General features: G+C 42.5%; 1 protein-coding gene across 6 annotated transcripts in view; it reads left to right on the top strand.

Annotated features, from left to right (window-relative positions):
- Window positions 1–15,180, top strand: part of SLC45A4 (solute carrier family 45 member 4) — a 111,561-nt gene that overhangs the window by 83,321 nt on the left and 13,060 nt on the right. For 4 of the 6 annotated variants that reach the window (XM_039524000.1, XM_039524002.1, XM_039524001.1 and 1 more), the window contains one exon: window positions 14,083–14,271. The exons of 1 other annotated variant lie outside the window; for it this stretch is intronic. In XM_039524000.1, coding sequence (XP_039379934.1) covers window positions 14,083–14,271 — 189 coding nt within the window. The remainder of the gene's footprint in view (window positions 1–14,082; window positions 14,272–15,180) is intronic. One more of the 6 variants, XM_039524003.1, reaches the window with a different exon arrangement.

Here is a 15,180-nt window from a genome sequence, read left to right as displayed (position 1 = left end):
TCTTCACTGTCATCGCTGCGCTGCCTTATCCTCCGCCTCCTCGCCTCGGTTTGAAGGTCCTGGTTTACCATATACTGCATGAGGGTGCACGAGGTGTTTAAAACATCCACGATTGCGGTATTGAGCTGAGCAGGGTCCATGCTTGCTGTGCTATGGCGTCTGCACAGTTCACCAAGCAAAAAAGGCACGAAACGGTTGTCTGCTGCTTTCGGGGAAGGAGGGGTGAGGCTGTACCCAGAACCACCCGCGACAATGATTTTTGCCCCATCAGGCACTGGGATCTCAACCCAGAAATTCCAAGGGGCGGGGGAGGCTGCGGGAACTATGGGATAGCTACCCACAGTGCAACGCTCCAGAAATCAATGCTAGCCTCGGACCGTGGACGCACACCACCAATTTAATGTGTTTAGTGTGGCCGCGCGCAATCGATTTTATACAATCTGTTTTGCTAAACCGGTTTATGTAAATTCAGAATAATCCCGTAGTGTAGATGTACCCCAAAGTTCAGTTGCAGAGTCAGTTTATTCTCCCAAGTGTTGGCTGTTCTTTCCTTTTTTGTTTATCAGGATAAGCACACTTAGTAAAATGCAGTTTGAACAAAGTTTTCTGCAATTCTGTTGCCACAAAGCAGAGAATAGATGGCTTAATGCCGAGGCCTTCCCAGTATGAAGGTATGCATAGCTTGCTTGACTTATACTGACTTCCAAAAATTGGGAAAAGATGATGGTAACATTACTGTCCATCTGAAATTAAAGAGATCAGTATAAAACAAATGCAAAAAAAAGTGTTCAATGGCAAATAGTGTATAGTACAATAAACACACCTGCAACACCTCCAGTTTGGCTGGGACTGTCCTGAGTTTTAATACACTTTTAAAACTTCAGCACTTTTTTAATGCACTTCTAACTTTAGGAAACTAGCTCCCCTCTTGATTTCCTTACTTAGGTGAGTAGGCTTAGTGACTAAATAAGATGGGACTCATGCAGATAAGGATTACTCATTTAAGGGTTGCAGAATTAGGCATTTTGCCACATTTATGCCTTATGCCAAATTGTAGATCTTAATTATTGGCAGAATGTGGCCAAAAAACATCCATCTTGAAAGTAACCTATCTTAGTGAAATATACAAGTTAACTAACACAAAATATTGCTCAACTTTCTCCATTGACAACCAAAAACAGGTTAACGGGGAAAACTGACTTTTTCCTAGTAAATTGCACTACTTCTGAAATAAGCGACAGTGTCCCGTGGCACCTTTATAAACTAACAGATGTATTGGAGCATAAGCTTTTGTGGGTGAATACCCACTTCATTAGACGAAGATGCGTCTGATGAAGTGAGTGTTCACCCACAGAGGTTATGCTCCAATACGTCTGTTAGTCTATAAGGTGCCACAGGACTCTGTCGCTCTTTACAGATCCAGACTAACACCGCTACTCCTCTGATACTGCTGAAATGTTTGTTTTTTAGAAACTTAGTTCTATCTATATTCTTCGGAAAGACGGTTCTTGGAATATATTTCAGTTGGCTTAGTGTTGCTCTCATACTGCCTGTCACATCCTCCTTCAAACTTTCCAAAACTGCCTTACAAGACTTTCATTTTTTGGTTTGAACTCTGCCTCTTTAATCAGCCTCCTTCCTTTGCTTTAACATGGATTCTACCTCCCAAGGGCAAGAAGGCAGCTGGGGGACTGTTGCTGAATATGCTTGGTAGCTTTAGAGAGGGAGAACTGTTTGCAAAAGACAAACACAAAAGCTATTTATCTGTTGAATTTAAATGCTACACATGATGGCCCTTTTACCACCATTAGTGCATATAGCAGTCCATTCATATGACATTTCAATTAACAACCAATGTACTGTAGTGCTTTCCTGGAGCAATTGTCTAAGTATTAAACCATGCATCCAAACTAAAACTCAGTTCATTTGTCTAAGATAATAGGAAAAGCAATAGGATTTGTGCACCCCTCGATGTAGCGATATGGGGTGTTAACTGCAATAAAGGCAACGGCATAGAAAGATGTACTTTTTTAGGAGCTTAGTATACATTATTTTAGAATTTTCCTTTTTTAAATCCATATTGAATAGTGGGCTAAAAGGATTGATGCATCTGGAATGTCTAAATCCACTCCCCTGCGTGCCCCCCCCCCCCAAATTAAATAGCAAATTTAGAAATGAGGTTTTTTGTTTGGTGTCTTTCATCAGTAGAACATCCTGATAGCACAATTGAGACAGAAAATGATTGGGCCAATGGCAGTGTGTTTATCCCTATTATAAACAGCCCAATAGTACTTCCTAAAGCCTTTAAGAAAGAGGAGGTTGTTGCTGCAGCATGATGACAATTCACAAAGTCCTCGTAAATGTATATTACGGTAGCAATGGCTGTTTGGTAGGTTGAGGGTTTGAATCCATCCAGAATCAACTCAGCCTTTAATCCCTCTATGGTCACTCATTGCATCAAGCTAGGAAAAAAGGTGGGGTGATTCTAGTCCAAGATCTCTGGAATGGATTAAAAATTATGCCCTTGAAACACAAGGTGGAAGAGACAGGGACTGCATGGGGAAAGATGGGCGTGTGTGTGTAGACTTAACAAAAGAAAAGGTGGGGAGTTTTTTGTGTAGTTTTTTTAATGCTTTGTTCCTACTATAGAACGTATAGTGTACTTTATTTTAAAAATCTGGTTTGGTTCACTCTGTTCACCTACTGGTCACAGTTCCCAAAAGAGTTTTCTGGCTGTTGAACCCCATTGGGACTGCTGAGCAACACAGCTGGTGGCCTCAGGGGCTACTTGATTAGAGTGGGAGAATTGTGGGATCCCACTCCAGGACAGGAGCAGATGAGGGGCCTGAAATCTGAAAGGGTGTACTTGGTGAAACTGGAAACCAGCTCAAAGGTGCAGCTAATCCTGAACTGTGACACTGAAGTTCCCCATGAATTTCACTGATTCCATATCAAACTTGCTCATCTTGCAGATGAAAACATTTTTCTAGCTGCCAGCCTTTCAGATTTATTCTGGGCTGAGTTTCCAGCTGGGTTCTTCCTTCTCATTTGTCTTCACCAATAACAAAAATTCTAAATTAGGCCGTTAGCTACATCTCAAACTCATAATGGCTTTTATAATACCTGTGCAGTGCCATGGCCTTCAGTGAGATTGCACAAGTGTGACCAGTTTAAATTTAGTAAACAATTCTGGTGATACCTAAGAAAAACCGGTCTCACTCCTTCTTAGCTATGTTGGCTCTAAAACAAACAGTACTCTAAATACACCAAGGAAAAAGATACTCAGTAAAAAGGTCAGAGACAAGTTGGGGTGAGGTAATATCTTTTATTGGACCAACTGCTGTTGGTATATGTGAGAGAGAGAGAGAAGCTTTCGAGTTCCTACAGAACTAGAGCGATTACCTCGCCCACCTTGTCTTTCTCTAATATCCTGGGCTAAAACAGCGCTACGTTCAGTAAGAAAGTGGCATTTTACAATTGTTCAGCCAGGATTCTAAATAGGATTTTCAACCCCCCAAAAAGCGTGGGTGTGTTTTTGTATGTCACTCCTTCAGAGACTGGCTGCTGATGTGATCTGGCATTTGTGTCCCAGATTCCTAGTCTCTCCAATGCATACAACCCGAGGTTGAAAATAAAGACTGGTCTTCCTGTTTTCTTGTAAATATGAAGTAACAAAAGGAATAAATAACATGCCTACCTGTGTCTTTGCTAAACTCTTGCCTTAGGCTCCACACAGGCCAGGTCTGTGCTACAAAATACTGGTATAACTGTCACTTGGGGGGTGTGAATTTTTCACACCCCTGAGCGATGTAATTATACTGACCTAACCACCTGGTGTCGACATAGCACTACCTACAGGAAAGCATCTCCCATCAACACAGCTACCACCTAACTATGGTGCCCCGTGAAAAGTTCTCCATCTGCCTAGTAGCATCTTCAATAAAGCAGTGCAGCAGCACCGATGCAGCTGTGCCATTGCCGCTTTAAGTGTAGAGCTACCCTCAGTCTGCTTGCTCTGCCTCTTCAGCCTCGGGTAATGTATCTTGTGTATCTGATCAGCGTATCCAAGACTAAGTGCAGGCGAGTAGCTTGCTTGGCAGGCAGCAAGTAGTTGTATGTCATGTTGAGATTGGAATCTTGTTTGTCCTAACCCTCCCAAAACAGTCAGATTTGTCCTGGCTTTGTGCATGGGTCTGTCGGGGGCAGGGGATCATAATTGCCCTGCAGTGAGATGTCTTCATAGGATTAGTTTTCCCCTGATGTCCTTGGCCAAAATATCCCCTTCACTCTACCCCCACTTCTATGCTGGGTTGTTGCCATCCATTCAAACAATGTCTGCGTTAGTGTTAAAGTTATTCTGTTGTGTGCAGTCAGGGGCGGCTCTATGGCGGCCCCCCCCCAAGCAGCGCGCCGCGCCGCCTTCCCGTTTCCCGGGGTCCCCTCCCCCCTCCCTCGGTTCCGCTCCGCGCCGCAGCGCATGCATGGCATGCCGGAGGGAGCCCGCCCGCAGCGGACCGCGAGCCGCTGCGGGGAGCTCGGAGCTCAACCGAGCCGCTGGGAGCCGCCGGATGCGCCTGCGGCAGTCCCGCTCCGCCCGCTCCGGTGTTCCGGCGGACCTGCCATGCGCCGGGCGGCATGCCACCGAGCCCCCCGCCGCAAATCCGCCCCGCCCCCGCTGCGGGCCGCCTAGCGCGCCCTGGCCCTGTGTGCAGTTTACAAATTTGGGGATTCTTTGGAAAGGAAGACACTCTGTAAATGTGAGAGAATGTTGTTATACCTAACTAAAAAATTAATACTTCGTGTAACTGAAGATCCCAGGTGGTGCCTACTCATATTCTAAAGACCATTCAGAATCATATTGGAGAGGCTTTGTCACACCTAAAAGCTGCAAGCAGTCCCCTCAGTGGTCTGCACTAGTTTCCTAAACTTTCTAACCTGACGAGCAATCATTGGCTCCTGTTCTTCACTGATGATCTAATTTGACTTCTCAAGCAAATTTAGTATTTCTAGTTGCATACAGTTTAAAGTCCGTAATGCAAAAAGGTAGCTGTATTGCAGCAATGACTTGACTTTAAAATTTTCTCCAATGAAAAGTGTATAATCCTATTCAGAGACAATATGTTAATCAATGCAGCAAAAAAGATATCTTGTAAATAAGAGTTCATATTATTGGGCAGTATTGTAAGCTTTTAAATTATAAACTAGACAAACTAAATTATGTCCTTAACTGAAACACTCCTGTTTCTAAATATGAAATAGTGACAAACACTATTGAGCTTTGGGTAAACTGGGATGCTGCATATCTGCAGGCAACACATGTCATTGTAATTGTCTAATCTTGCAGTGAGACAGAATGGCTAAATACTGCAGTCTTACATAACGCATGTGGAGTATAAGTGGGGCATCATGCACAGCTTATGCATTTTAATTCCATCCCTTACGAGAGAGAGAGAGGAAGATTACAGTGCAGAAAAGTAACTTACTGACTGCTGCATTCACCTAAACATAGGTGCAGCCTAGCAGTTATAAACCAATGTGCACTGCATATTCCTTGTACTTTTGTATGTGACCTTTAAGTTCTTGTGTATCTGTAGCTTTTCTGAACTACCCGTAACAGGCAGTCTCCTGTGCCTTCTGGGAATAGTTAGGCCTAGGTTATGCACTTAATCTTGAGAGGCTGGTTAGGTGTAACTTGTATTTTCATGGAGCATACAACCTACAGCTCTCAGATGAGGGGGAGGTCTGTCAGCTTTCAGGGATTCTTGTTTAAAGTGTTTTGTATCTGGAGTTAATGTTCTTTAGATCCTCTTGCTGAAAGGTCGAAAGGCACTTGTCAATCACTACTGGTTTAACAAGCTAGAGGGTTGAATTAAATTTAATTTCTAGTCTTTTTCAGCTCATAAGGCACCAGGATGCAAACTGATTATTACTGTCAGAGCTACAGATTTCAGAGTCTTTGCTGATTGGGGGCTGGACATGCACAAGTCCATGGGTCCGGATCTAATGCATCAGAGGGTGCTGAGGGAGTTGGCTGATGTGACTGCAGAGTCATAGGCCATCTTTGAAAACTCATGGCACTTGGGGAAGGTCCCGGATGATTGGAAAAAGGCAAATATGGTGCCCATTTTTTAAAAAAGAATGAGAATGTGGGGAACTATAGACCAGTCAGCCTCACCTCAGTTGTGATCTCTGAGTAGAACGGGTGGTAGGCTGCCTGAAGAATGTTATGCCCTCTGCCTGGCTCCAAGCCAGTCCTCTTGCTGCTAGTAGTGATGTCATGTTCACAGACCAAAGTGATTTTTCAGACATGGAGCAGCTCCCTTCATGGAGAGAAGGGAGAATCCATTGTGGGACATGCCAGTAGAGTAACGCAGAATGAATCAGATAAGTGGGACTGTCATTGGGGGTGAGGGTTAAGAGAACATCCTCGATAGGAGACTTAGAGAGGAATGGAAAGAATCATTTATGGGCAAGATAGGAATCTGGGGTGAATAATGGGGAAGACAACCTCTGAAGTTTCCACGAGAGGTGGGAACAGGACTGCATCCCTCCCCTGAGGACATCAGGAGTAGCAGACCATGGGAGATGACTACGCCAAGTGAAGGGAACCTGCTAGGTCAGTCTATTTTGAGCCCTCAATCTTCTGAGATTGAACCATCTGATTTGCAGGAATGTTACAAGGAAGCTTCGTCTGAAGAGTAGAGAGGTATAGTCTGTTTAATGTTTCTGATAAAGGTTCATAGGGAAAATAATGCTCACCAGGGTTAGCATGCAATCTTCTGGCAGCCTCTGTGTTCCCACTTTCTTTGGGGAAGTAATGAATGAGTGGCAACTTAGCATTAAAAATATTTGCCTAATTCAAAGGGAAGGAATATAAAAACCTTTATTTAAAAGGGCATTCTTCTCTCAGAAGCCCCATTCTTTATACAAGCCCCCTGAAAGAGGAAGAAATTAACAAAGCTGACACTGCTCTATAAAATTCTCTTCTAATGAGAATATGTGCAGACACTGGGGGTTTTATGTTTATTTACAGGCTCTTGAAAAATATTTTTGTGGTGAGATTATGGCAAATATTTATTGATCTTGTCCTAGTACTGTTTGTTACAATAACAAAATACAAGATCTGTAACACGTGATCTGGAAAACTTAACTAGGTAAAGGATTGTTACCAATATTGAGCAAAATTCAGTGTTTTAATTAAGGGACAGTAGTGCAGAACGCATAGTATTTGCAAAACACAATGGCTTTTTGTTATGTGCACATATACTTGTCTGTTTCTCTTTGGTTCTGATTTTTGGTTTGTCAAGAATACAAGCGAGTCTCTAGGTCAGGGGTAGGCAACCTATGGCACGTGTGCCGAAGACGGCACGCAAGCTGATTTTCAGTGGCACTCACACTGCCTGGGTCCTGGCCACCGATCTGGGAGCATTTTAATTTAAAATTAAATTAAGTTTCATAAACATTTTAAAGCCTTATATAACTAAACTATTGTATGTAAAGTAAATATTATAGACTTATAGAAAGAGACCACCTTAAAATGTTTAAATGTATTACTGGCATGCGAAACCTTAAATTAGAGTGAATAAATGAAGACTCGGCACACCACTGCTGAAAGGTTGCCGACCCCTGATCTAGGTGATAACTTGACAGGTGGAAAACAGAAGCTAAATTCCTATTCCCATGTCAGATCTTTTTGTTTTATACTTGCAAAGAACTATTCACCCTCCCCCACCCAGAACTTTATCAGAAAGAAGTTTTGAATAGAAACTGCTGCATGTGACTTAGTCTTTCTTCCATGCAACTCGTGACCTCATACAGCCCTCAGACTAGTGGTGACACAGTAAGCATTTCCTGTGAACCAGGAGCCGTGCTGGTCCCACTATTGTTGGGCTTTTTTTTTGTCTGGGGAAAAAACAAAAACTTATTTACTAGAAGCCAGTGTCCTGTTTGTTTATAGCTTGCTGGGAAATGCCATGTTGCAAGGGTCTCAGTGGCAGTGGTAGCTGCTAATAGAAATTATTTTTCATTGAGTTGTGTGGGACTTCTAACCTTCTCCACAATGTCAGCTCATGGGGCCAGTACTAGAGCTTGTTTATCCAGGGTATTTTTTTTCCTCTTCGATATTTGTGTGTTTTCGCTGGCTGCTAAATAACAGTACTTGAATTACTCCCCCCCCCCCCCCCTCAAGAGGTCAACAGAAAAATCAAAAACAATTACAAGTGTTGCCTAGCTCAGTGCATGACTGTTAATGGTCACAAAACAAAGTTTGGATCCTATTCCCTGACAGGACAAACACAATAGTGGAAAATTGCAGGCAAAAGGATTATAATAAAGGAACAGCACCAGAGAGCTCGTGGGATTGGTAACAGGATGCAGGTGCTTTCACCTCTAGGTTCCCCAGTTCAAGCCTCATTAGACTAAAAATGCTTATTGATAGCTTATTTGGCCCATATAGGCTCAGTCACGAACTTATTACAGTCCAGTTACCAGCTGAATAGAGCAATTGACAGAAATTGCCACCTTAGCGAGACTCAGGTGAAAGGACCAGTGACTGGATGGGAATAGATGAGTACCACACAATAAAAGATTAGTTCATTCCAAGTTCAGTCAAAACGTCTCCTTTGGTGTAACTGTTCTGAGTGTAGAGAACTGGAATCTACAGGGCTAATAATCTGACACATTTCACCTGAATGAAATTCACTTTTAAAATACCACATGGCTGCCTTTTTTACCACTAGATGGTGGTAATGAATATTCCCCAGCACAACACAGCAGGGGATTTAAGTTTTTAGCACTGACAAAGAAGGTACTCCCTCATCTTCTCTCTTTATGGCTAGACATGTTCAACATGCCATCACTCTCACCTTATTTAAATCCTGCCTGTAAAGGGGAGGGAAGAATGCAAAAAATGGAACTATGGGGATGCACATGTGCCTTCATAAGGATCTGTAATATCGTTTTCACCCTTCTTACCCCCTCTGTGATGTTTGATCCTCACTTTGCAGTGTCTAAATGTGACATCTCTTGGGTAGGAACCATATTTTGTAAGAGGCACCTAACATTTTGGGACACTTCAGCTTCATCCTTTCAAATTCCCTCTGTTTATTTTCTCCTAATGTGGGTGGGGGAGTGTGTGGATGTGTGGGTGGGTGTGTGCACATGAAAATACTGTGACAGACTGGTTTGCTATTAGTAACTCATATGCTAGGATAGAAGTAGAAACAAACTCTTGTCAGGAACTACTCCAAAAGTGTCTTTGGCCTTTTGACTGTAATATAAAATGCCTATTGCTATACAAAACCTGGTACTACTGGAGTGACCAAGATGCTATTTTTGAAAGTACCCCCTTCCCCAACTCTGTTCCTCAAAAAATAAAATCCCTTAGGCATGCAGATAGTCTGGGCTTTATGAACATCTAGGAGGGATGTCTTGAAGTCTCACCGCTGAGCCTTGTTGCAATTACGAACACTGAAGTAGCAAGCTATGTCTATACTACACCTGGGATTGAGCCTCGCAGCCTGGGGCAACAGTCTTTTGTGTTTGTGGGACTTGCACTAGCTTGCTAAAAATCAGTCTGGATGTTGCTGTGACGCTGGAGCTCGGGCGCCCAAACCCATCCCCTCCCTCTGCATGCTTGAGAGCCCAAGCTGCGAAGTCCATGTTGCTATTTTTAATGCACTAATGTGAGCCCTGCCAACATCACCCTGTCAGTCCAGTCTGGGAGGCGCCCTCCCAGTGTAGGCATACTTTCAATGCTTGGAGAAGCCAGACATGCCTTTCTCTGTCCACTTGGTGGGAAGAGGTGTATGTTGCAAACTTCTGACCTGCAAACAGCAGGGTGAATGCAAGGTTCACATGTGACAGCTGAACTGCAGTGGCAGAGAGTGGTAGTGTTAGTCAGACAAGATAAAGTGTAGCTGCAGCCTATACTCGGATGTGAAAGGTTTCCCTTCTTCCGACCACTAAATGAATGTACAATGGTCAAATCACTGTAGAAGCATCTCTACAAAGTTACCTCTGACCCATTCAAGGTGTCTTTTGACAGCTCTGCAGAAAAACAGGAGGCGTTGTACTTAATTTTTTTTCTCTTTTGGCTCAAGTTTTGCACAAGCCTTTATAATACATTTCTAAAGAAGAATATTCTGGCTACTAAAAAGTAGTTTGCTGAAAAATTTCAAAGTTGGACATCTCAAACCATATTTACTTTAGGTGTCTAAATGGCTTATTTTTCCCCACAGAAGTACTGAGCCCCTTTTGAAACTATTGCAAATTAAAGTGTTCAGTGCCTCTTGTATGTTGATTTAGGCGCCTAGCTTTTGGTAACTAAGACTGTAAACCAGGGATTGGCAATCTCTGGCACGCAGCTCGCCAGGGTAAGCACCCTGGTGGGCTGGGCCAGTTTGTTTATCTACCGCGTCGGCAGGTTCGGCCGATCATGGCTCCCACTGGCCGCGGTTCACTTTCCCAGGCCAATGGGGGTGGTGGGAAGCCGTGGCCAGCACATCCCTCAGCCTGCGTCGCTTCCTGCCACCCCCATTGGCCTGGGACAGTGAACCGCGGCCAGCCAAACCTGCCGATGCAGCAGATAAACTGGCTCGGCCCGCCAGGGTGCTTACCCTGCCGAGCCGCGTGCTAGAGGTTGCTGACCCCTGCTGTAAACTTTCATCACTGCGACTTGTCTTAGCCTGATTTGACTATTCTGTGATTTACATAATGTCCAGAAACCAGCTGACCTTGCAAGTAGTAAACAGAAAGAAGTAATGCTAGCAATAAAATCAGTTTAAAAAAAAAAATCTTGTGACACTTAGGTTACTGAACTGTTGCATTTCTTTGCAATTCATTAACCTTGCTTCAAAGAATGCAAATTCACTCCCCGTCTGTAGAATTTAGAGAAGTGAAAATTCTATTGCAGCTGACAGAAAAGGTTTAAAAGTGGGTTTTCATTTTGTACCTGAGTGATCAGTTCAAATCAGATTAAAGATTGATATACAAGCTAATGCCGTTTCAAGTTCCTTTCTCTTAACTGAAGGATGTAATACCAGAGGAAAGTCTCTGAATTTTTATGTACTGTTGTACCTACATGTCTGGTACATTTCTTTGACTTCAAATAGATTGATATTGTCAATGTAAGTAATTGAAACTTTTGCTAGCTTTGGGTGTCTTCAGATGTGTTTATTTGAAACTGTATGGTTAGCATGCAACACCTTCTTTGGCTTAAATAGATTAAGCCTTTCTGAGTTGAGCTCAGATGTCAATAAATGTCCCAAAACAAAAATTACCCAGTTTTGAAGCTCAAAATTTAAACTCTTCCCAGCATACACATGTTGAAAAGGTTTGTGGCATTTGACTTGTTTCATGTCATGGTGACTTCTGCACAGACCAGTTATGTTAATGAAACTGTAATTACTGGATGTCTTTTAAGGTAGTACTTGTTATAACAAGCTGCATCACATGGCGTGAACCACTGATGCAGGGCTAACCTGACGAAAGGGGATTTCTAGGGAGTAAACAGTGCTGGGCGTTTCCGTCTCTTATGTCTTGCAGGTATGTAGTGGGTGCAAAAAGTCATCCAACCATAAGTGACTTAAAAACCTGTCTGGCTTTGAGCTTAGTACATTGTTGTGCTGAAGAATTTCCTCCTCCTGAGCCTGGTTTCTGCATTTAAACTTCCTCCAGCCTGTGCAGTAGATGAGGCATAAGTGTTAACATCTTATATGGTCTGGCTTGGTACATGTTAAACAAACATCCAGAGCCTGATTCTGCTGTCATACTGGAGTAAACTAGTGAAGCCAAAAGAATGAACACTGGTATAAAATCAGTATGCAAGCAGAGGCTGGCCCTCAGGCAGGACTGTATCCTAAGACCTACTCCTGTGCGAGTGCACCCCTGCTGGCTGACTTTGTGCAGTGCTCTGCCAGGAATAGGCTCAGTGAGGGGAGCTGGCTGGTATAGGTGCAAGCTAGAGCTGTAGTCTGAGCAGAGATTGCAGAAAGCCAAGATCAAAGCTGTTTACCTCCCAGCTTTCCGGGATAATTAGAAGTTAACTTCACATGTCCCACAAGATCTTGAGCTACACCTAGAAGGGAGCACCAACTCAAAGCCTTCCTGCCCCGGCCAATATCCAAGACTTCATCAGCCTGTCAGAAAAGCTAAGCAGGAGCCAGCAGGTGGTAGCCTGAGCCATGGTGTGAACACTTCGTCTCACAGCCCCATCTATTTGTAGTTCTCTTGGCACGTCTCTCTGAGCTTTGTCCCATAGGCCAATGGTAGTTATCTCATAGCTAACAGGGAAGGAGAACACAACTGCAAGCTATCTTAAGCTCTATGAGTGGGATCTACATCAAGGAGAGACTAGATCCTCTTCTAGTGGAGGATGTTGGAGGTGGATCTCTGCCAGTCAGTTGAACAGGACGCTGCTGGTCTTCAGCTCCAACCAAGAAAGGACTATTAAAGAGTACCTGCGCCATCCACTGGGAAGAAAGCTTCTGTATGCCTTTCCACTAGTAGCAGAAGTCCTGACTAAGCTCAGAGTGCGGTCTGATGAACTTAATAGCCCAATATTGGGCTAAGCAGTTGTGGTTGTGAACATGTTACAGTTGGCAAAAGCTGGTCCCATCACAGAGGTTGTTAGCTTCAGAACATCATTCAGAGCCTTTAGGATGAAATGCTCTTCTTTAGTAAGCAACAACTAAATTCGGTCTATATAGCTTATTTACATACTGTTTCCTGCTATCTTGAGAAACCAAGTTCTCATAGAACAAGTTGTCATATTAGTCAAGATTTGATGGTACTTTAAATAGCAATGAGATTAGACTTTCCTGAACTACCATATGGGTTTTTCTGAATTATTGTCATCATCCCACTTGATAACTAATATCCACAGGATGAAAACATGAAGTGCAGCTTGACCTCAGTGGTAAAGATCAAACAGTTGTGATCTCTACCTATGGTTTTGAATTGTAAGTATTTTTCTTTAGCATTAGAATATTGGCATTTTAGGCTCTGTGCTACTTAGACAATAAACAATGAACTGTTTTGCCCATATTGCTTTGTTGTAAATTGTGTCAAAAGGGTATATGAGGTAGTGCTGTATTAAAGAGGGAAAACACTTCTGAACATTCAATAAGAGTAACACCTGCTCTGAAGCACTCCAGACATCTATAGGCTGCAGGACAGCATTACTCACACTAAATGTGGGTAGCAGGCTTTTTTCCCCTTTGTGTGGTTGTTTTTGTTTTTGTTTTTTTTGGGTCTCCTTCCTTCTCTTCACTTGTCTTTCTCCAGATGTTGTTCATCACCTGCACTAGCTTTTTCCCATTAAACCCATTTCACTTCCCCCCTCAGTCCTGAACACACAACTCAATAATCTTCTTCTTGGGGGAGGCAAAACAAAAAACCTGTTTTGGTTTTAGAGAGGAGCAACCTATTTATCCATTCTGAGGGCTAGCAAATTGCTTTTATCCATTGTTCAATTTTATCTGGAGTACACTTGTGTACAAAATTATAAACACAGCAATGAGTAGGGCACTGGTTTCATTTTAACATGTTAAGATATTTATTAAGTCCAATTTTCAAAAACTTTATTAGCCCTGAATGTTGCTTTTCTCAGACTTGCCTCAGTCATTCTGCAAGAAGGGGAAATACCAGATGCAGTGGCCTACAGGTAATTCTTCAAGAATGTCAGAAGGCTCGCTGTTTTTATATATCCATGTACAAGTAAAGTCCAAAAACTGTCCTGCTAAACACGGACTCCTCTATTTTACTCTCCCTACAGGGTCTCATCTCCCCACTGACTCCTAAATAATGCTACTCATTTTATAACCTTTTATTTTCAGCCATTCAGATATGTTAACTGTAATCTTCATGCTGCATGTGGTTTTAAATTGAAACTATAACTTGTCTAACTCCCGTGAGTTTTCTGCCAGTTAGGGAATCTAATACAGTTGTGCATTCAGGAGAGTGACTACTAGAGACAAACGTATTGTTCATGTATTGTACCTTTCATAAACAGAGAATCCTGTTAGGTCTAAAATGTTCATTGCCCAACATGTAATCTGTGAATCCTCTTTGTCTTTATTTTAGGTCTTCCTGAGCAATACTACAGCCTCACTTGGTTCCTTAGCCCCATCCTGGGCCTGATCTTCACTCCACTCATAGGTTCGGCTAGTGACCGCTGCACACTGAGCTGGGGCCGCCGGCGGCCTTTTATTCTTGCTCTCTGCGTTGGTGTCCTCTTTGGTGTTGCACTTTTCCTTAATGGCTCTGTTATAGGTAAATAATGGGGAAATCACCTGCATTCCTCTTTCTGCTACAGTCTTGGATCTAAAATCTTTATATAAGAAACAGATGATGTGCGGTTGATTAATTTATATGATGTTTAGTACTAAATTAATAGTTTTGAGATTTCTAACATGTGAACTATCCCAAACTTTGCTTGTTTGTTCTCTTTCAAAAATTACAGTACTGTGCTAAATACTAGAGTAGATGTGTTGCAAGCCTAGCTGTAACTGTTAATACCTAGTCATTAATAGTGGTTGCCAGCAGATTTGCAGACGCTAAGATGAATTCGGCCAGTTCTTGACATGGGAAAACTGTAGCAACCTGTTCACAGGGAAACGTTTCCTGTTGTGATCCATTTTCCCTTTAATGCATATCTGGCAACACATCCTGTTTCCAGCATTATTTCAAAAATTATCTTTTCACTTTTTCTTGTTCTTTTCTTAGTCCTGGTATTGAAAATGTCCAGAACACTGTTAATATTTGTTTATCAGAAACTGTATGTGGGAAAATAATTTTTCCCGAGTCCCCATCAAAGTTGTTAAAAATAAATTGTTTGCTTAGAACATAGTTTACTACAAGATTTAATCTAGGATCTGAGAATCTTTGTGAAATTTAGAATGGGACTGGCAGCAGCAAGTAAATTTGGGCAAACATTTACATCACCTTTGGATTGATACAATAGCAAGGAACCGAGCCATAACTCTTTTTTGCTCTTATTTATGTGGTAGACGCAGCCCTATTTTTAACAGAAGTCTTAATAATATTTCAGGAAGCAAACTGAGCATTTGACACTGGGTCAGCATTTTACCTTTCCAAAGTCTGACCCGCCATGTGACATTTTTAACTTCCTACAGTTTGCCCGGGATAAAAACTGTTCCTGTTAATAAACAAATCATGTCT

This window comes from Mauremys reevesii, linkage group 2 (assembly GCF_016161935.1).
Source record: "Mauremys reevesii isolate NIE-2019 linkage group 2, ASM1616193v1, whole genome shotgun sequence".
Taxonomy (NCBI): domain Eukaryota; kingdom Metazoa; phylum Chordata; order Testudines; family Geoemydidae; genus Mauremys; species Mauremys reevesii.
Note: the sequence above shows the minus strand (reverse complement) of the source record. Positions and strands in the feature narration are given on the sequence as shown.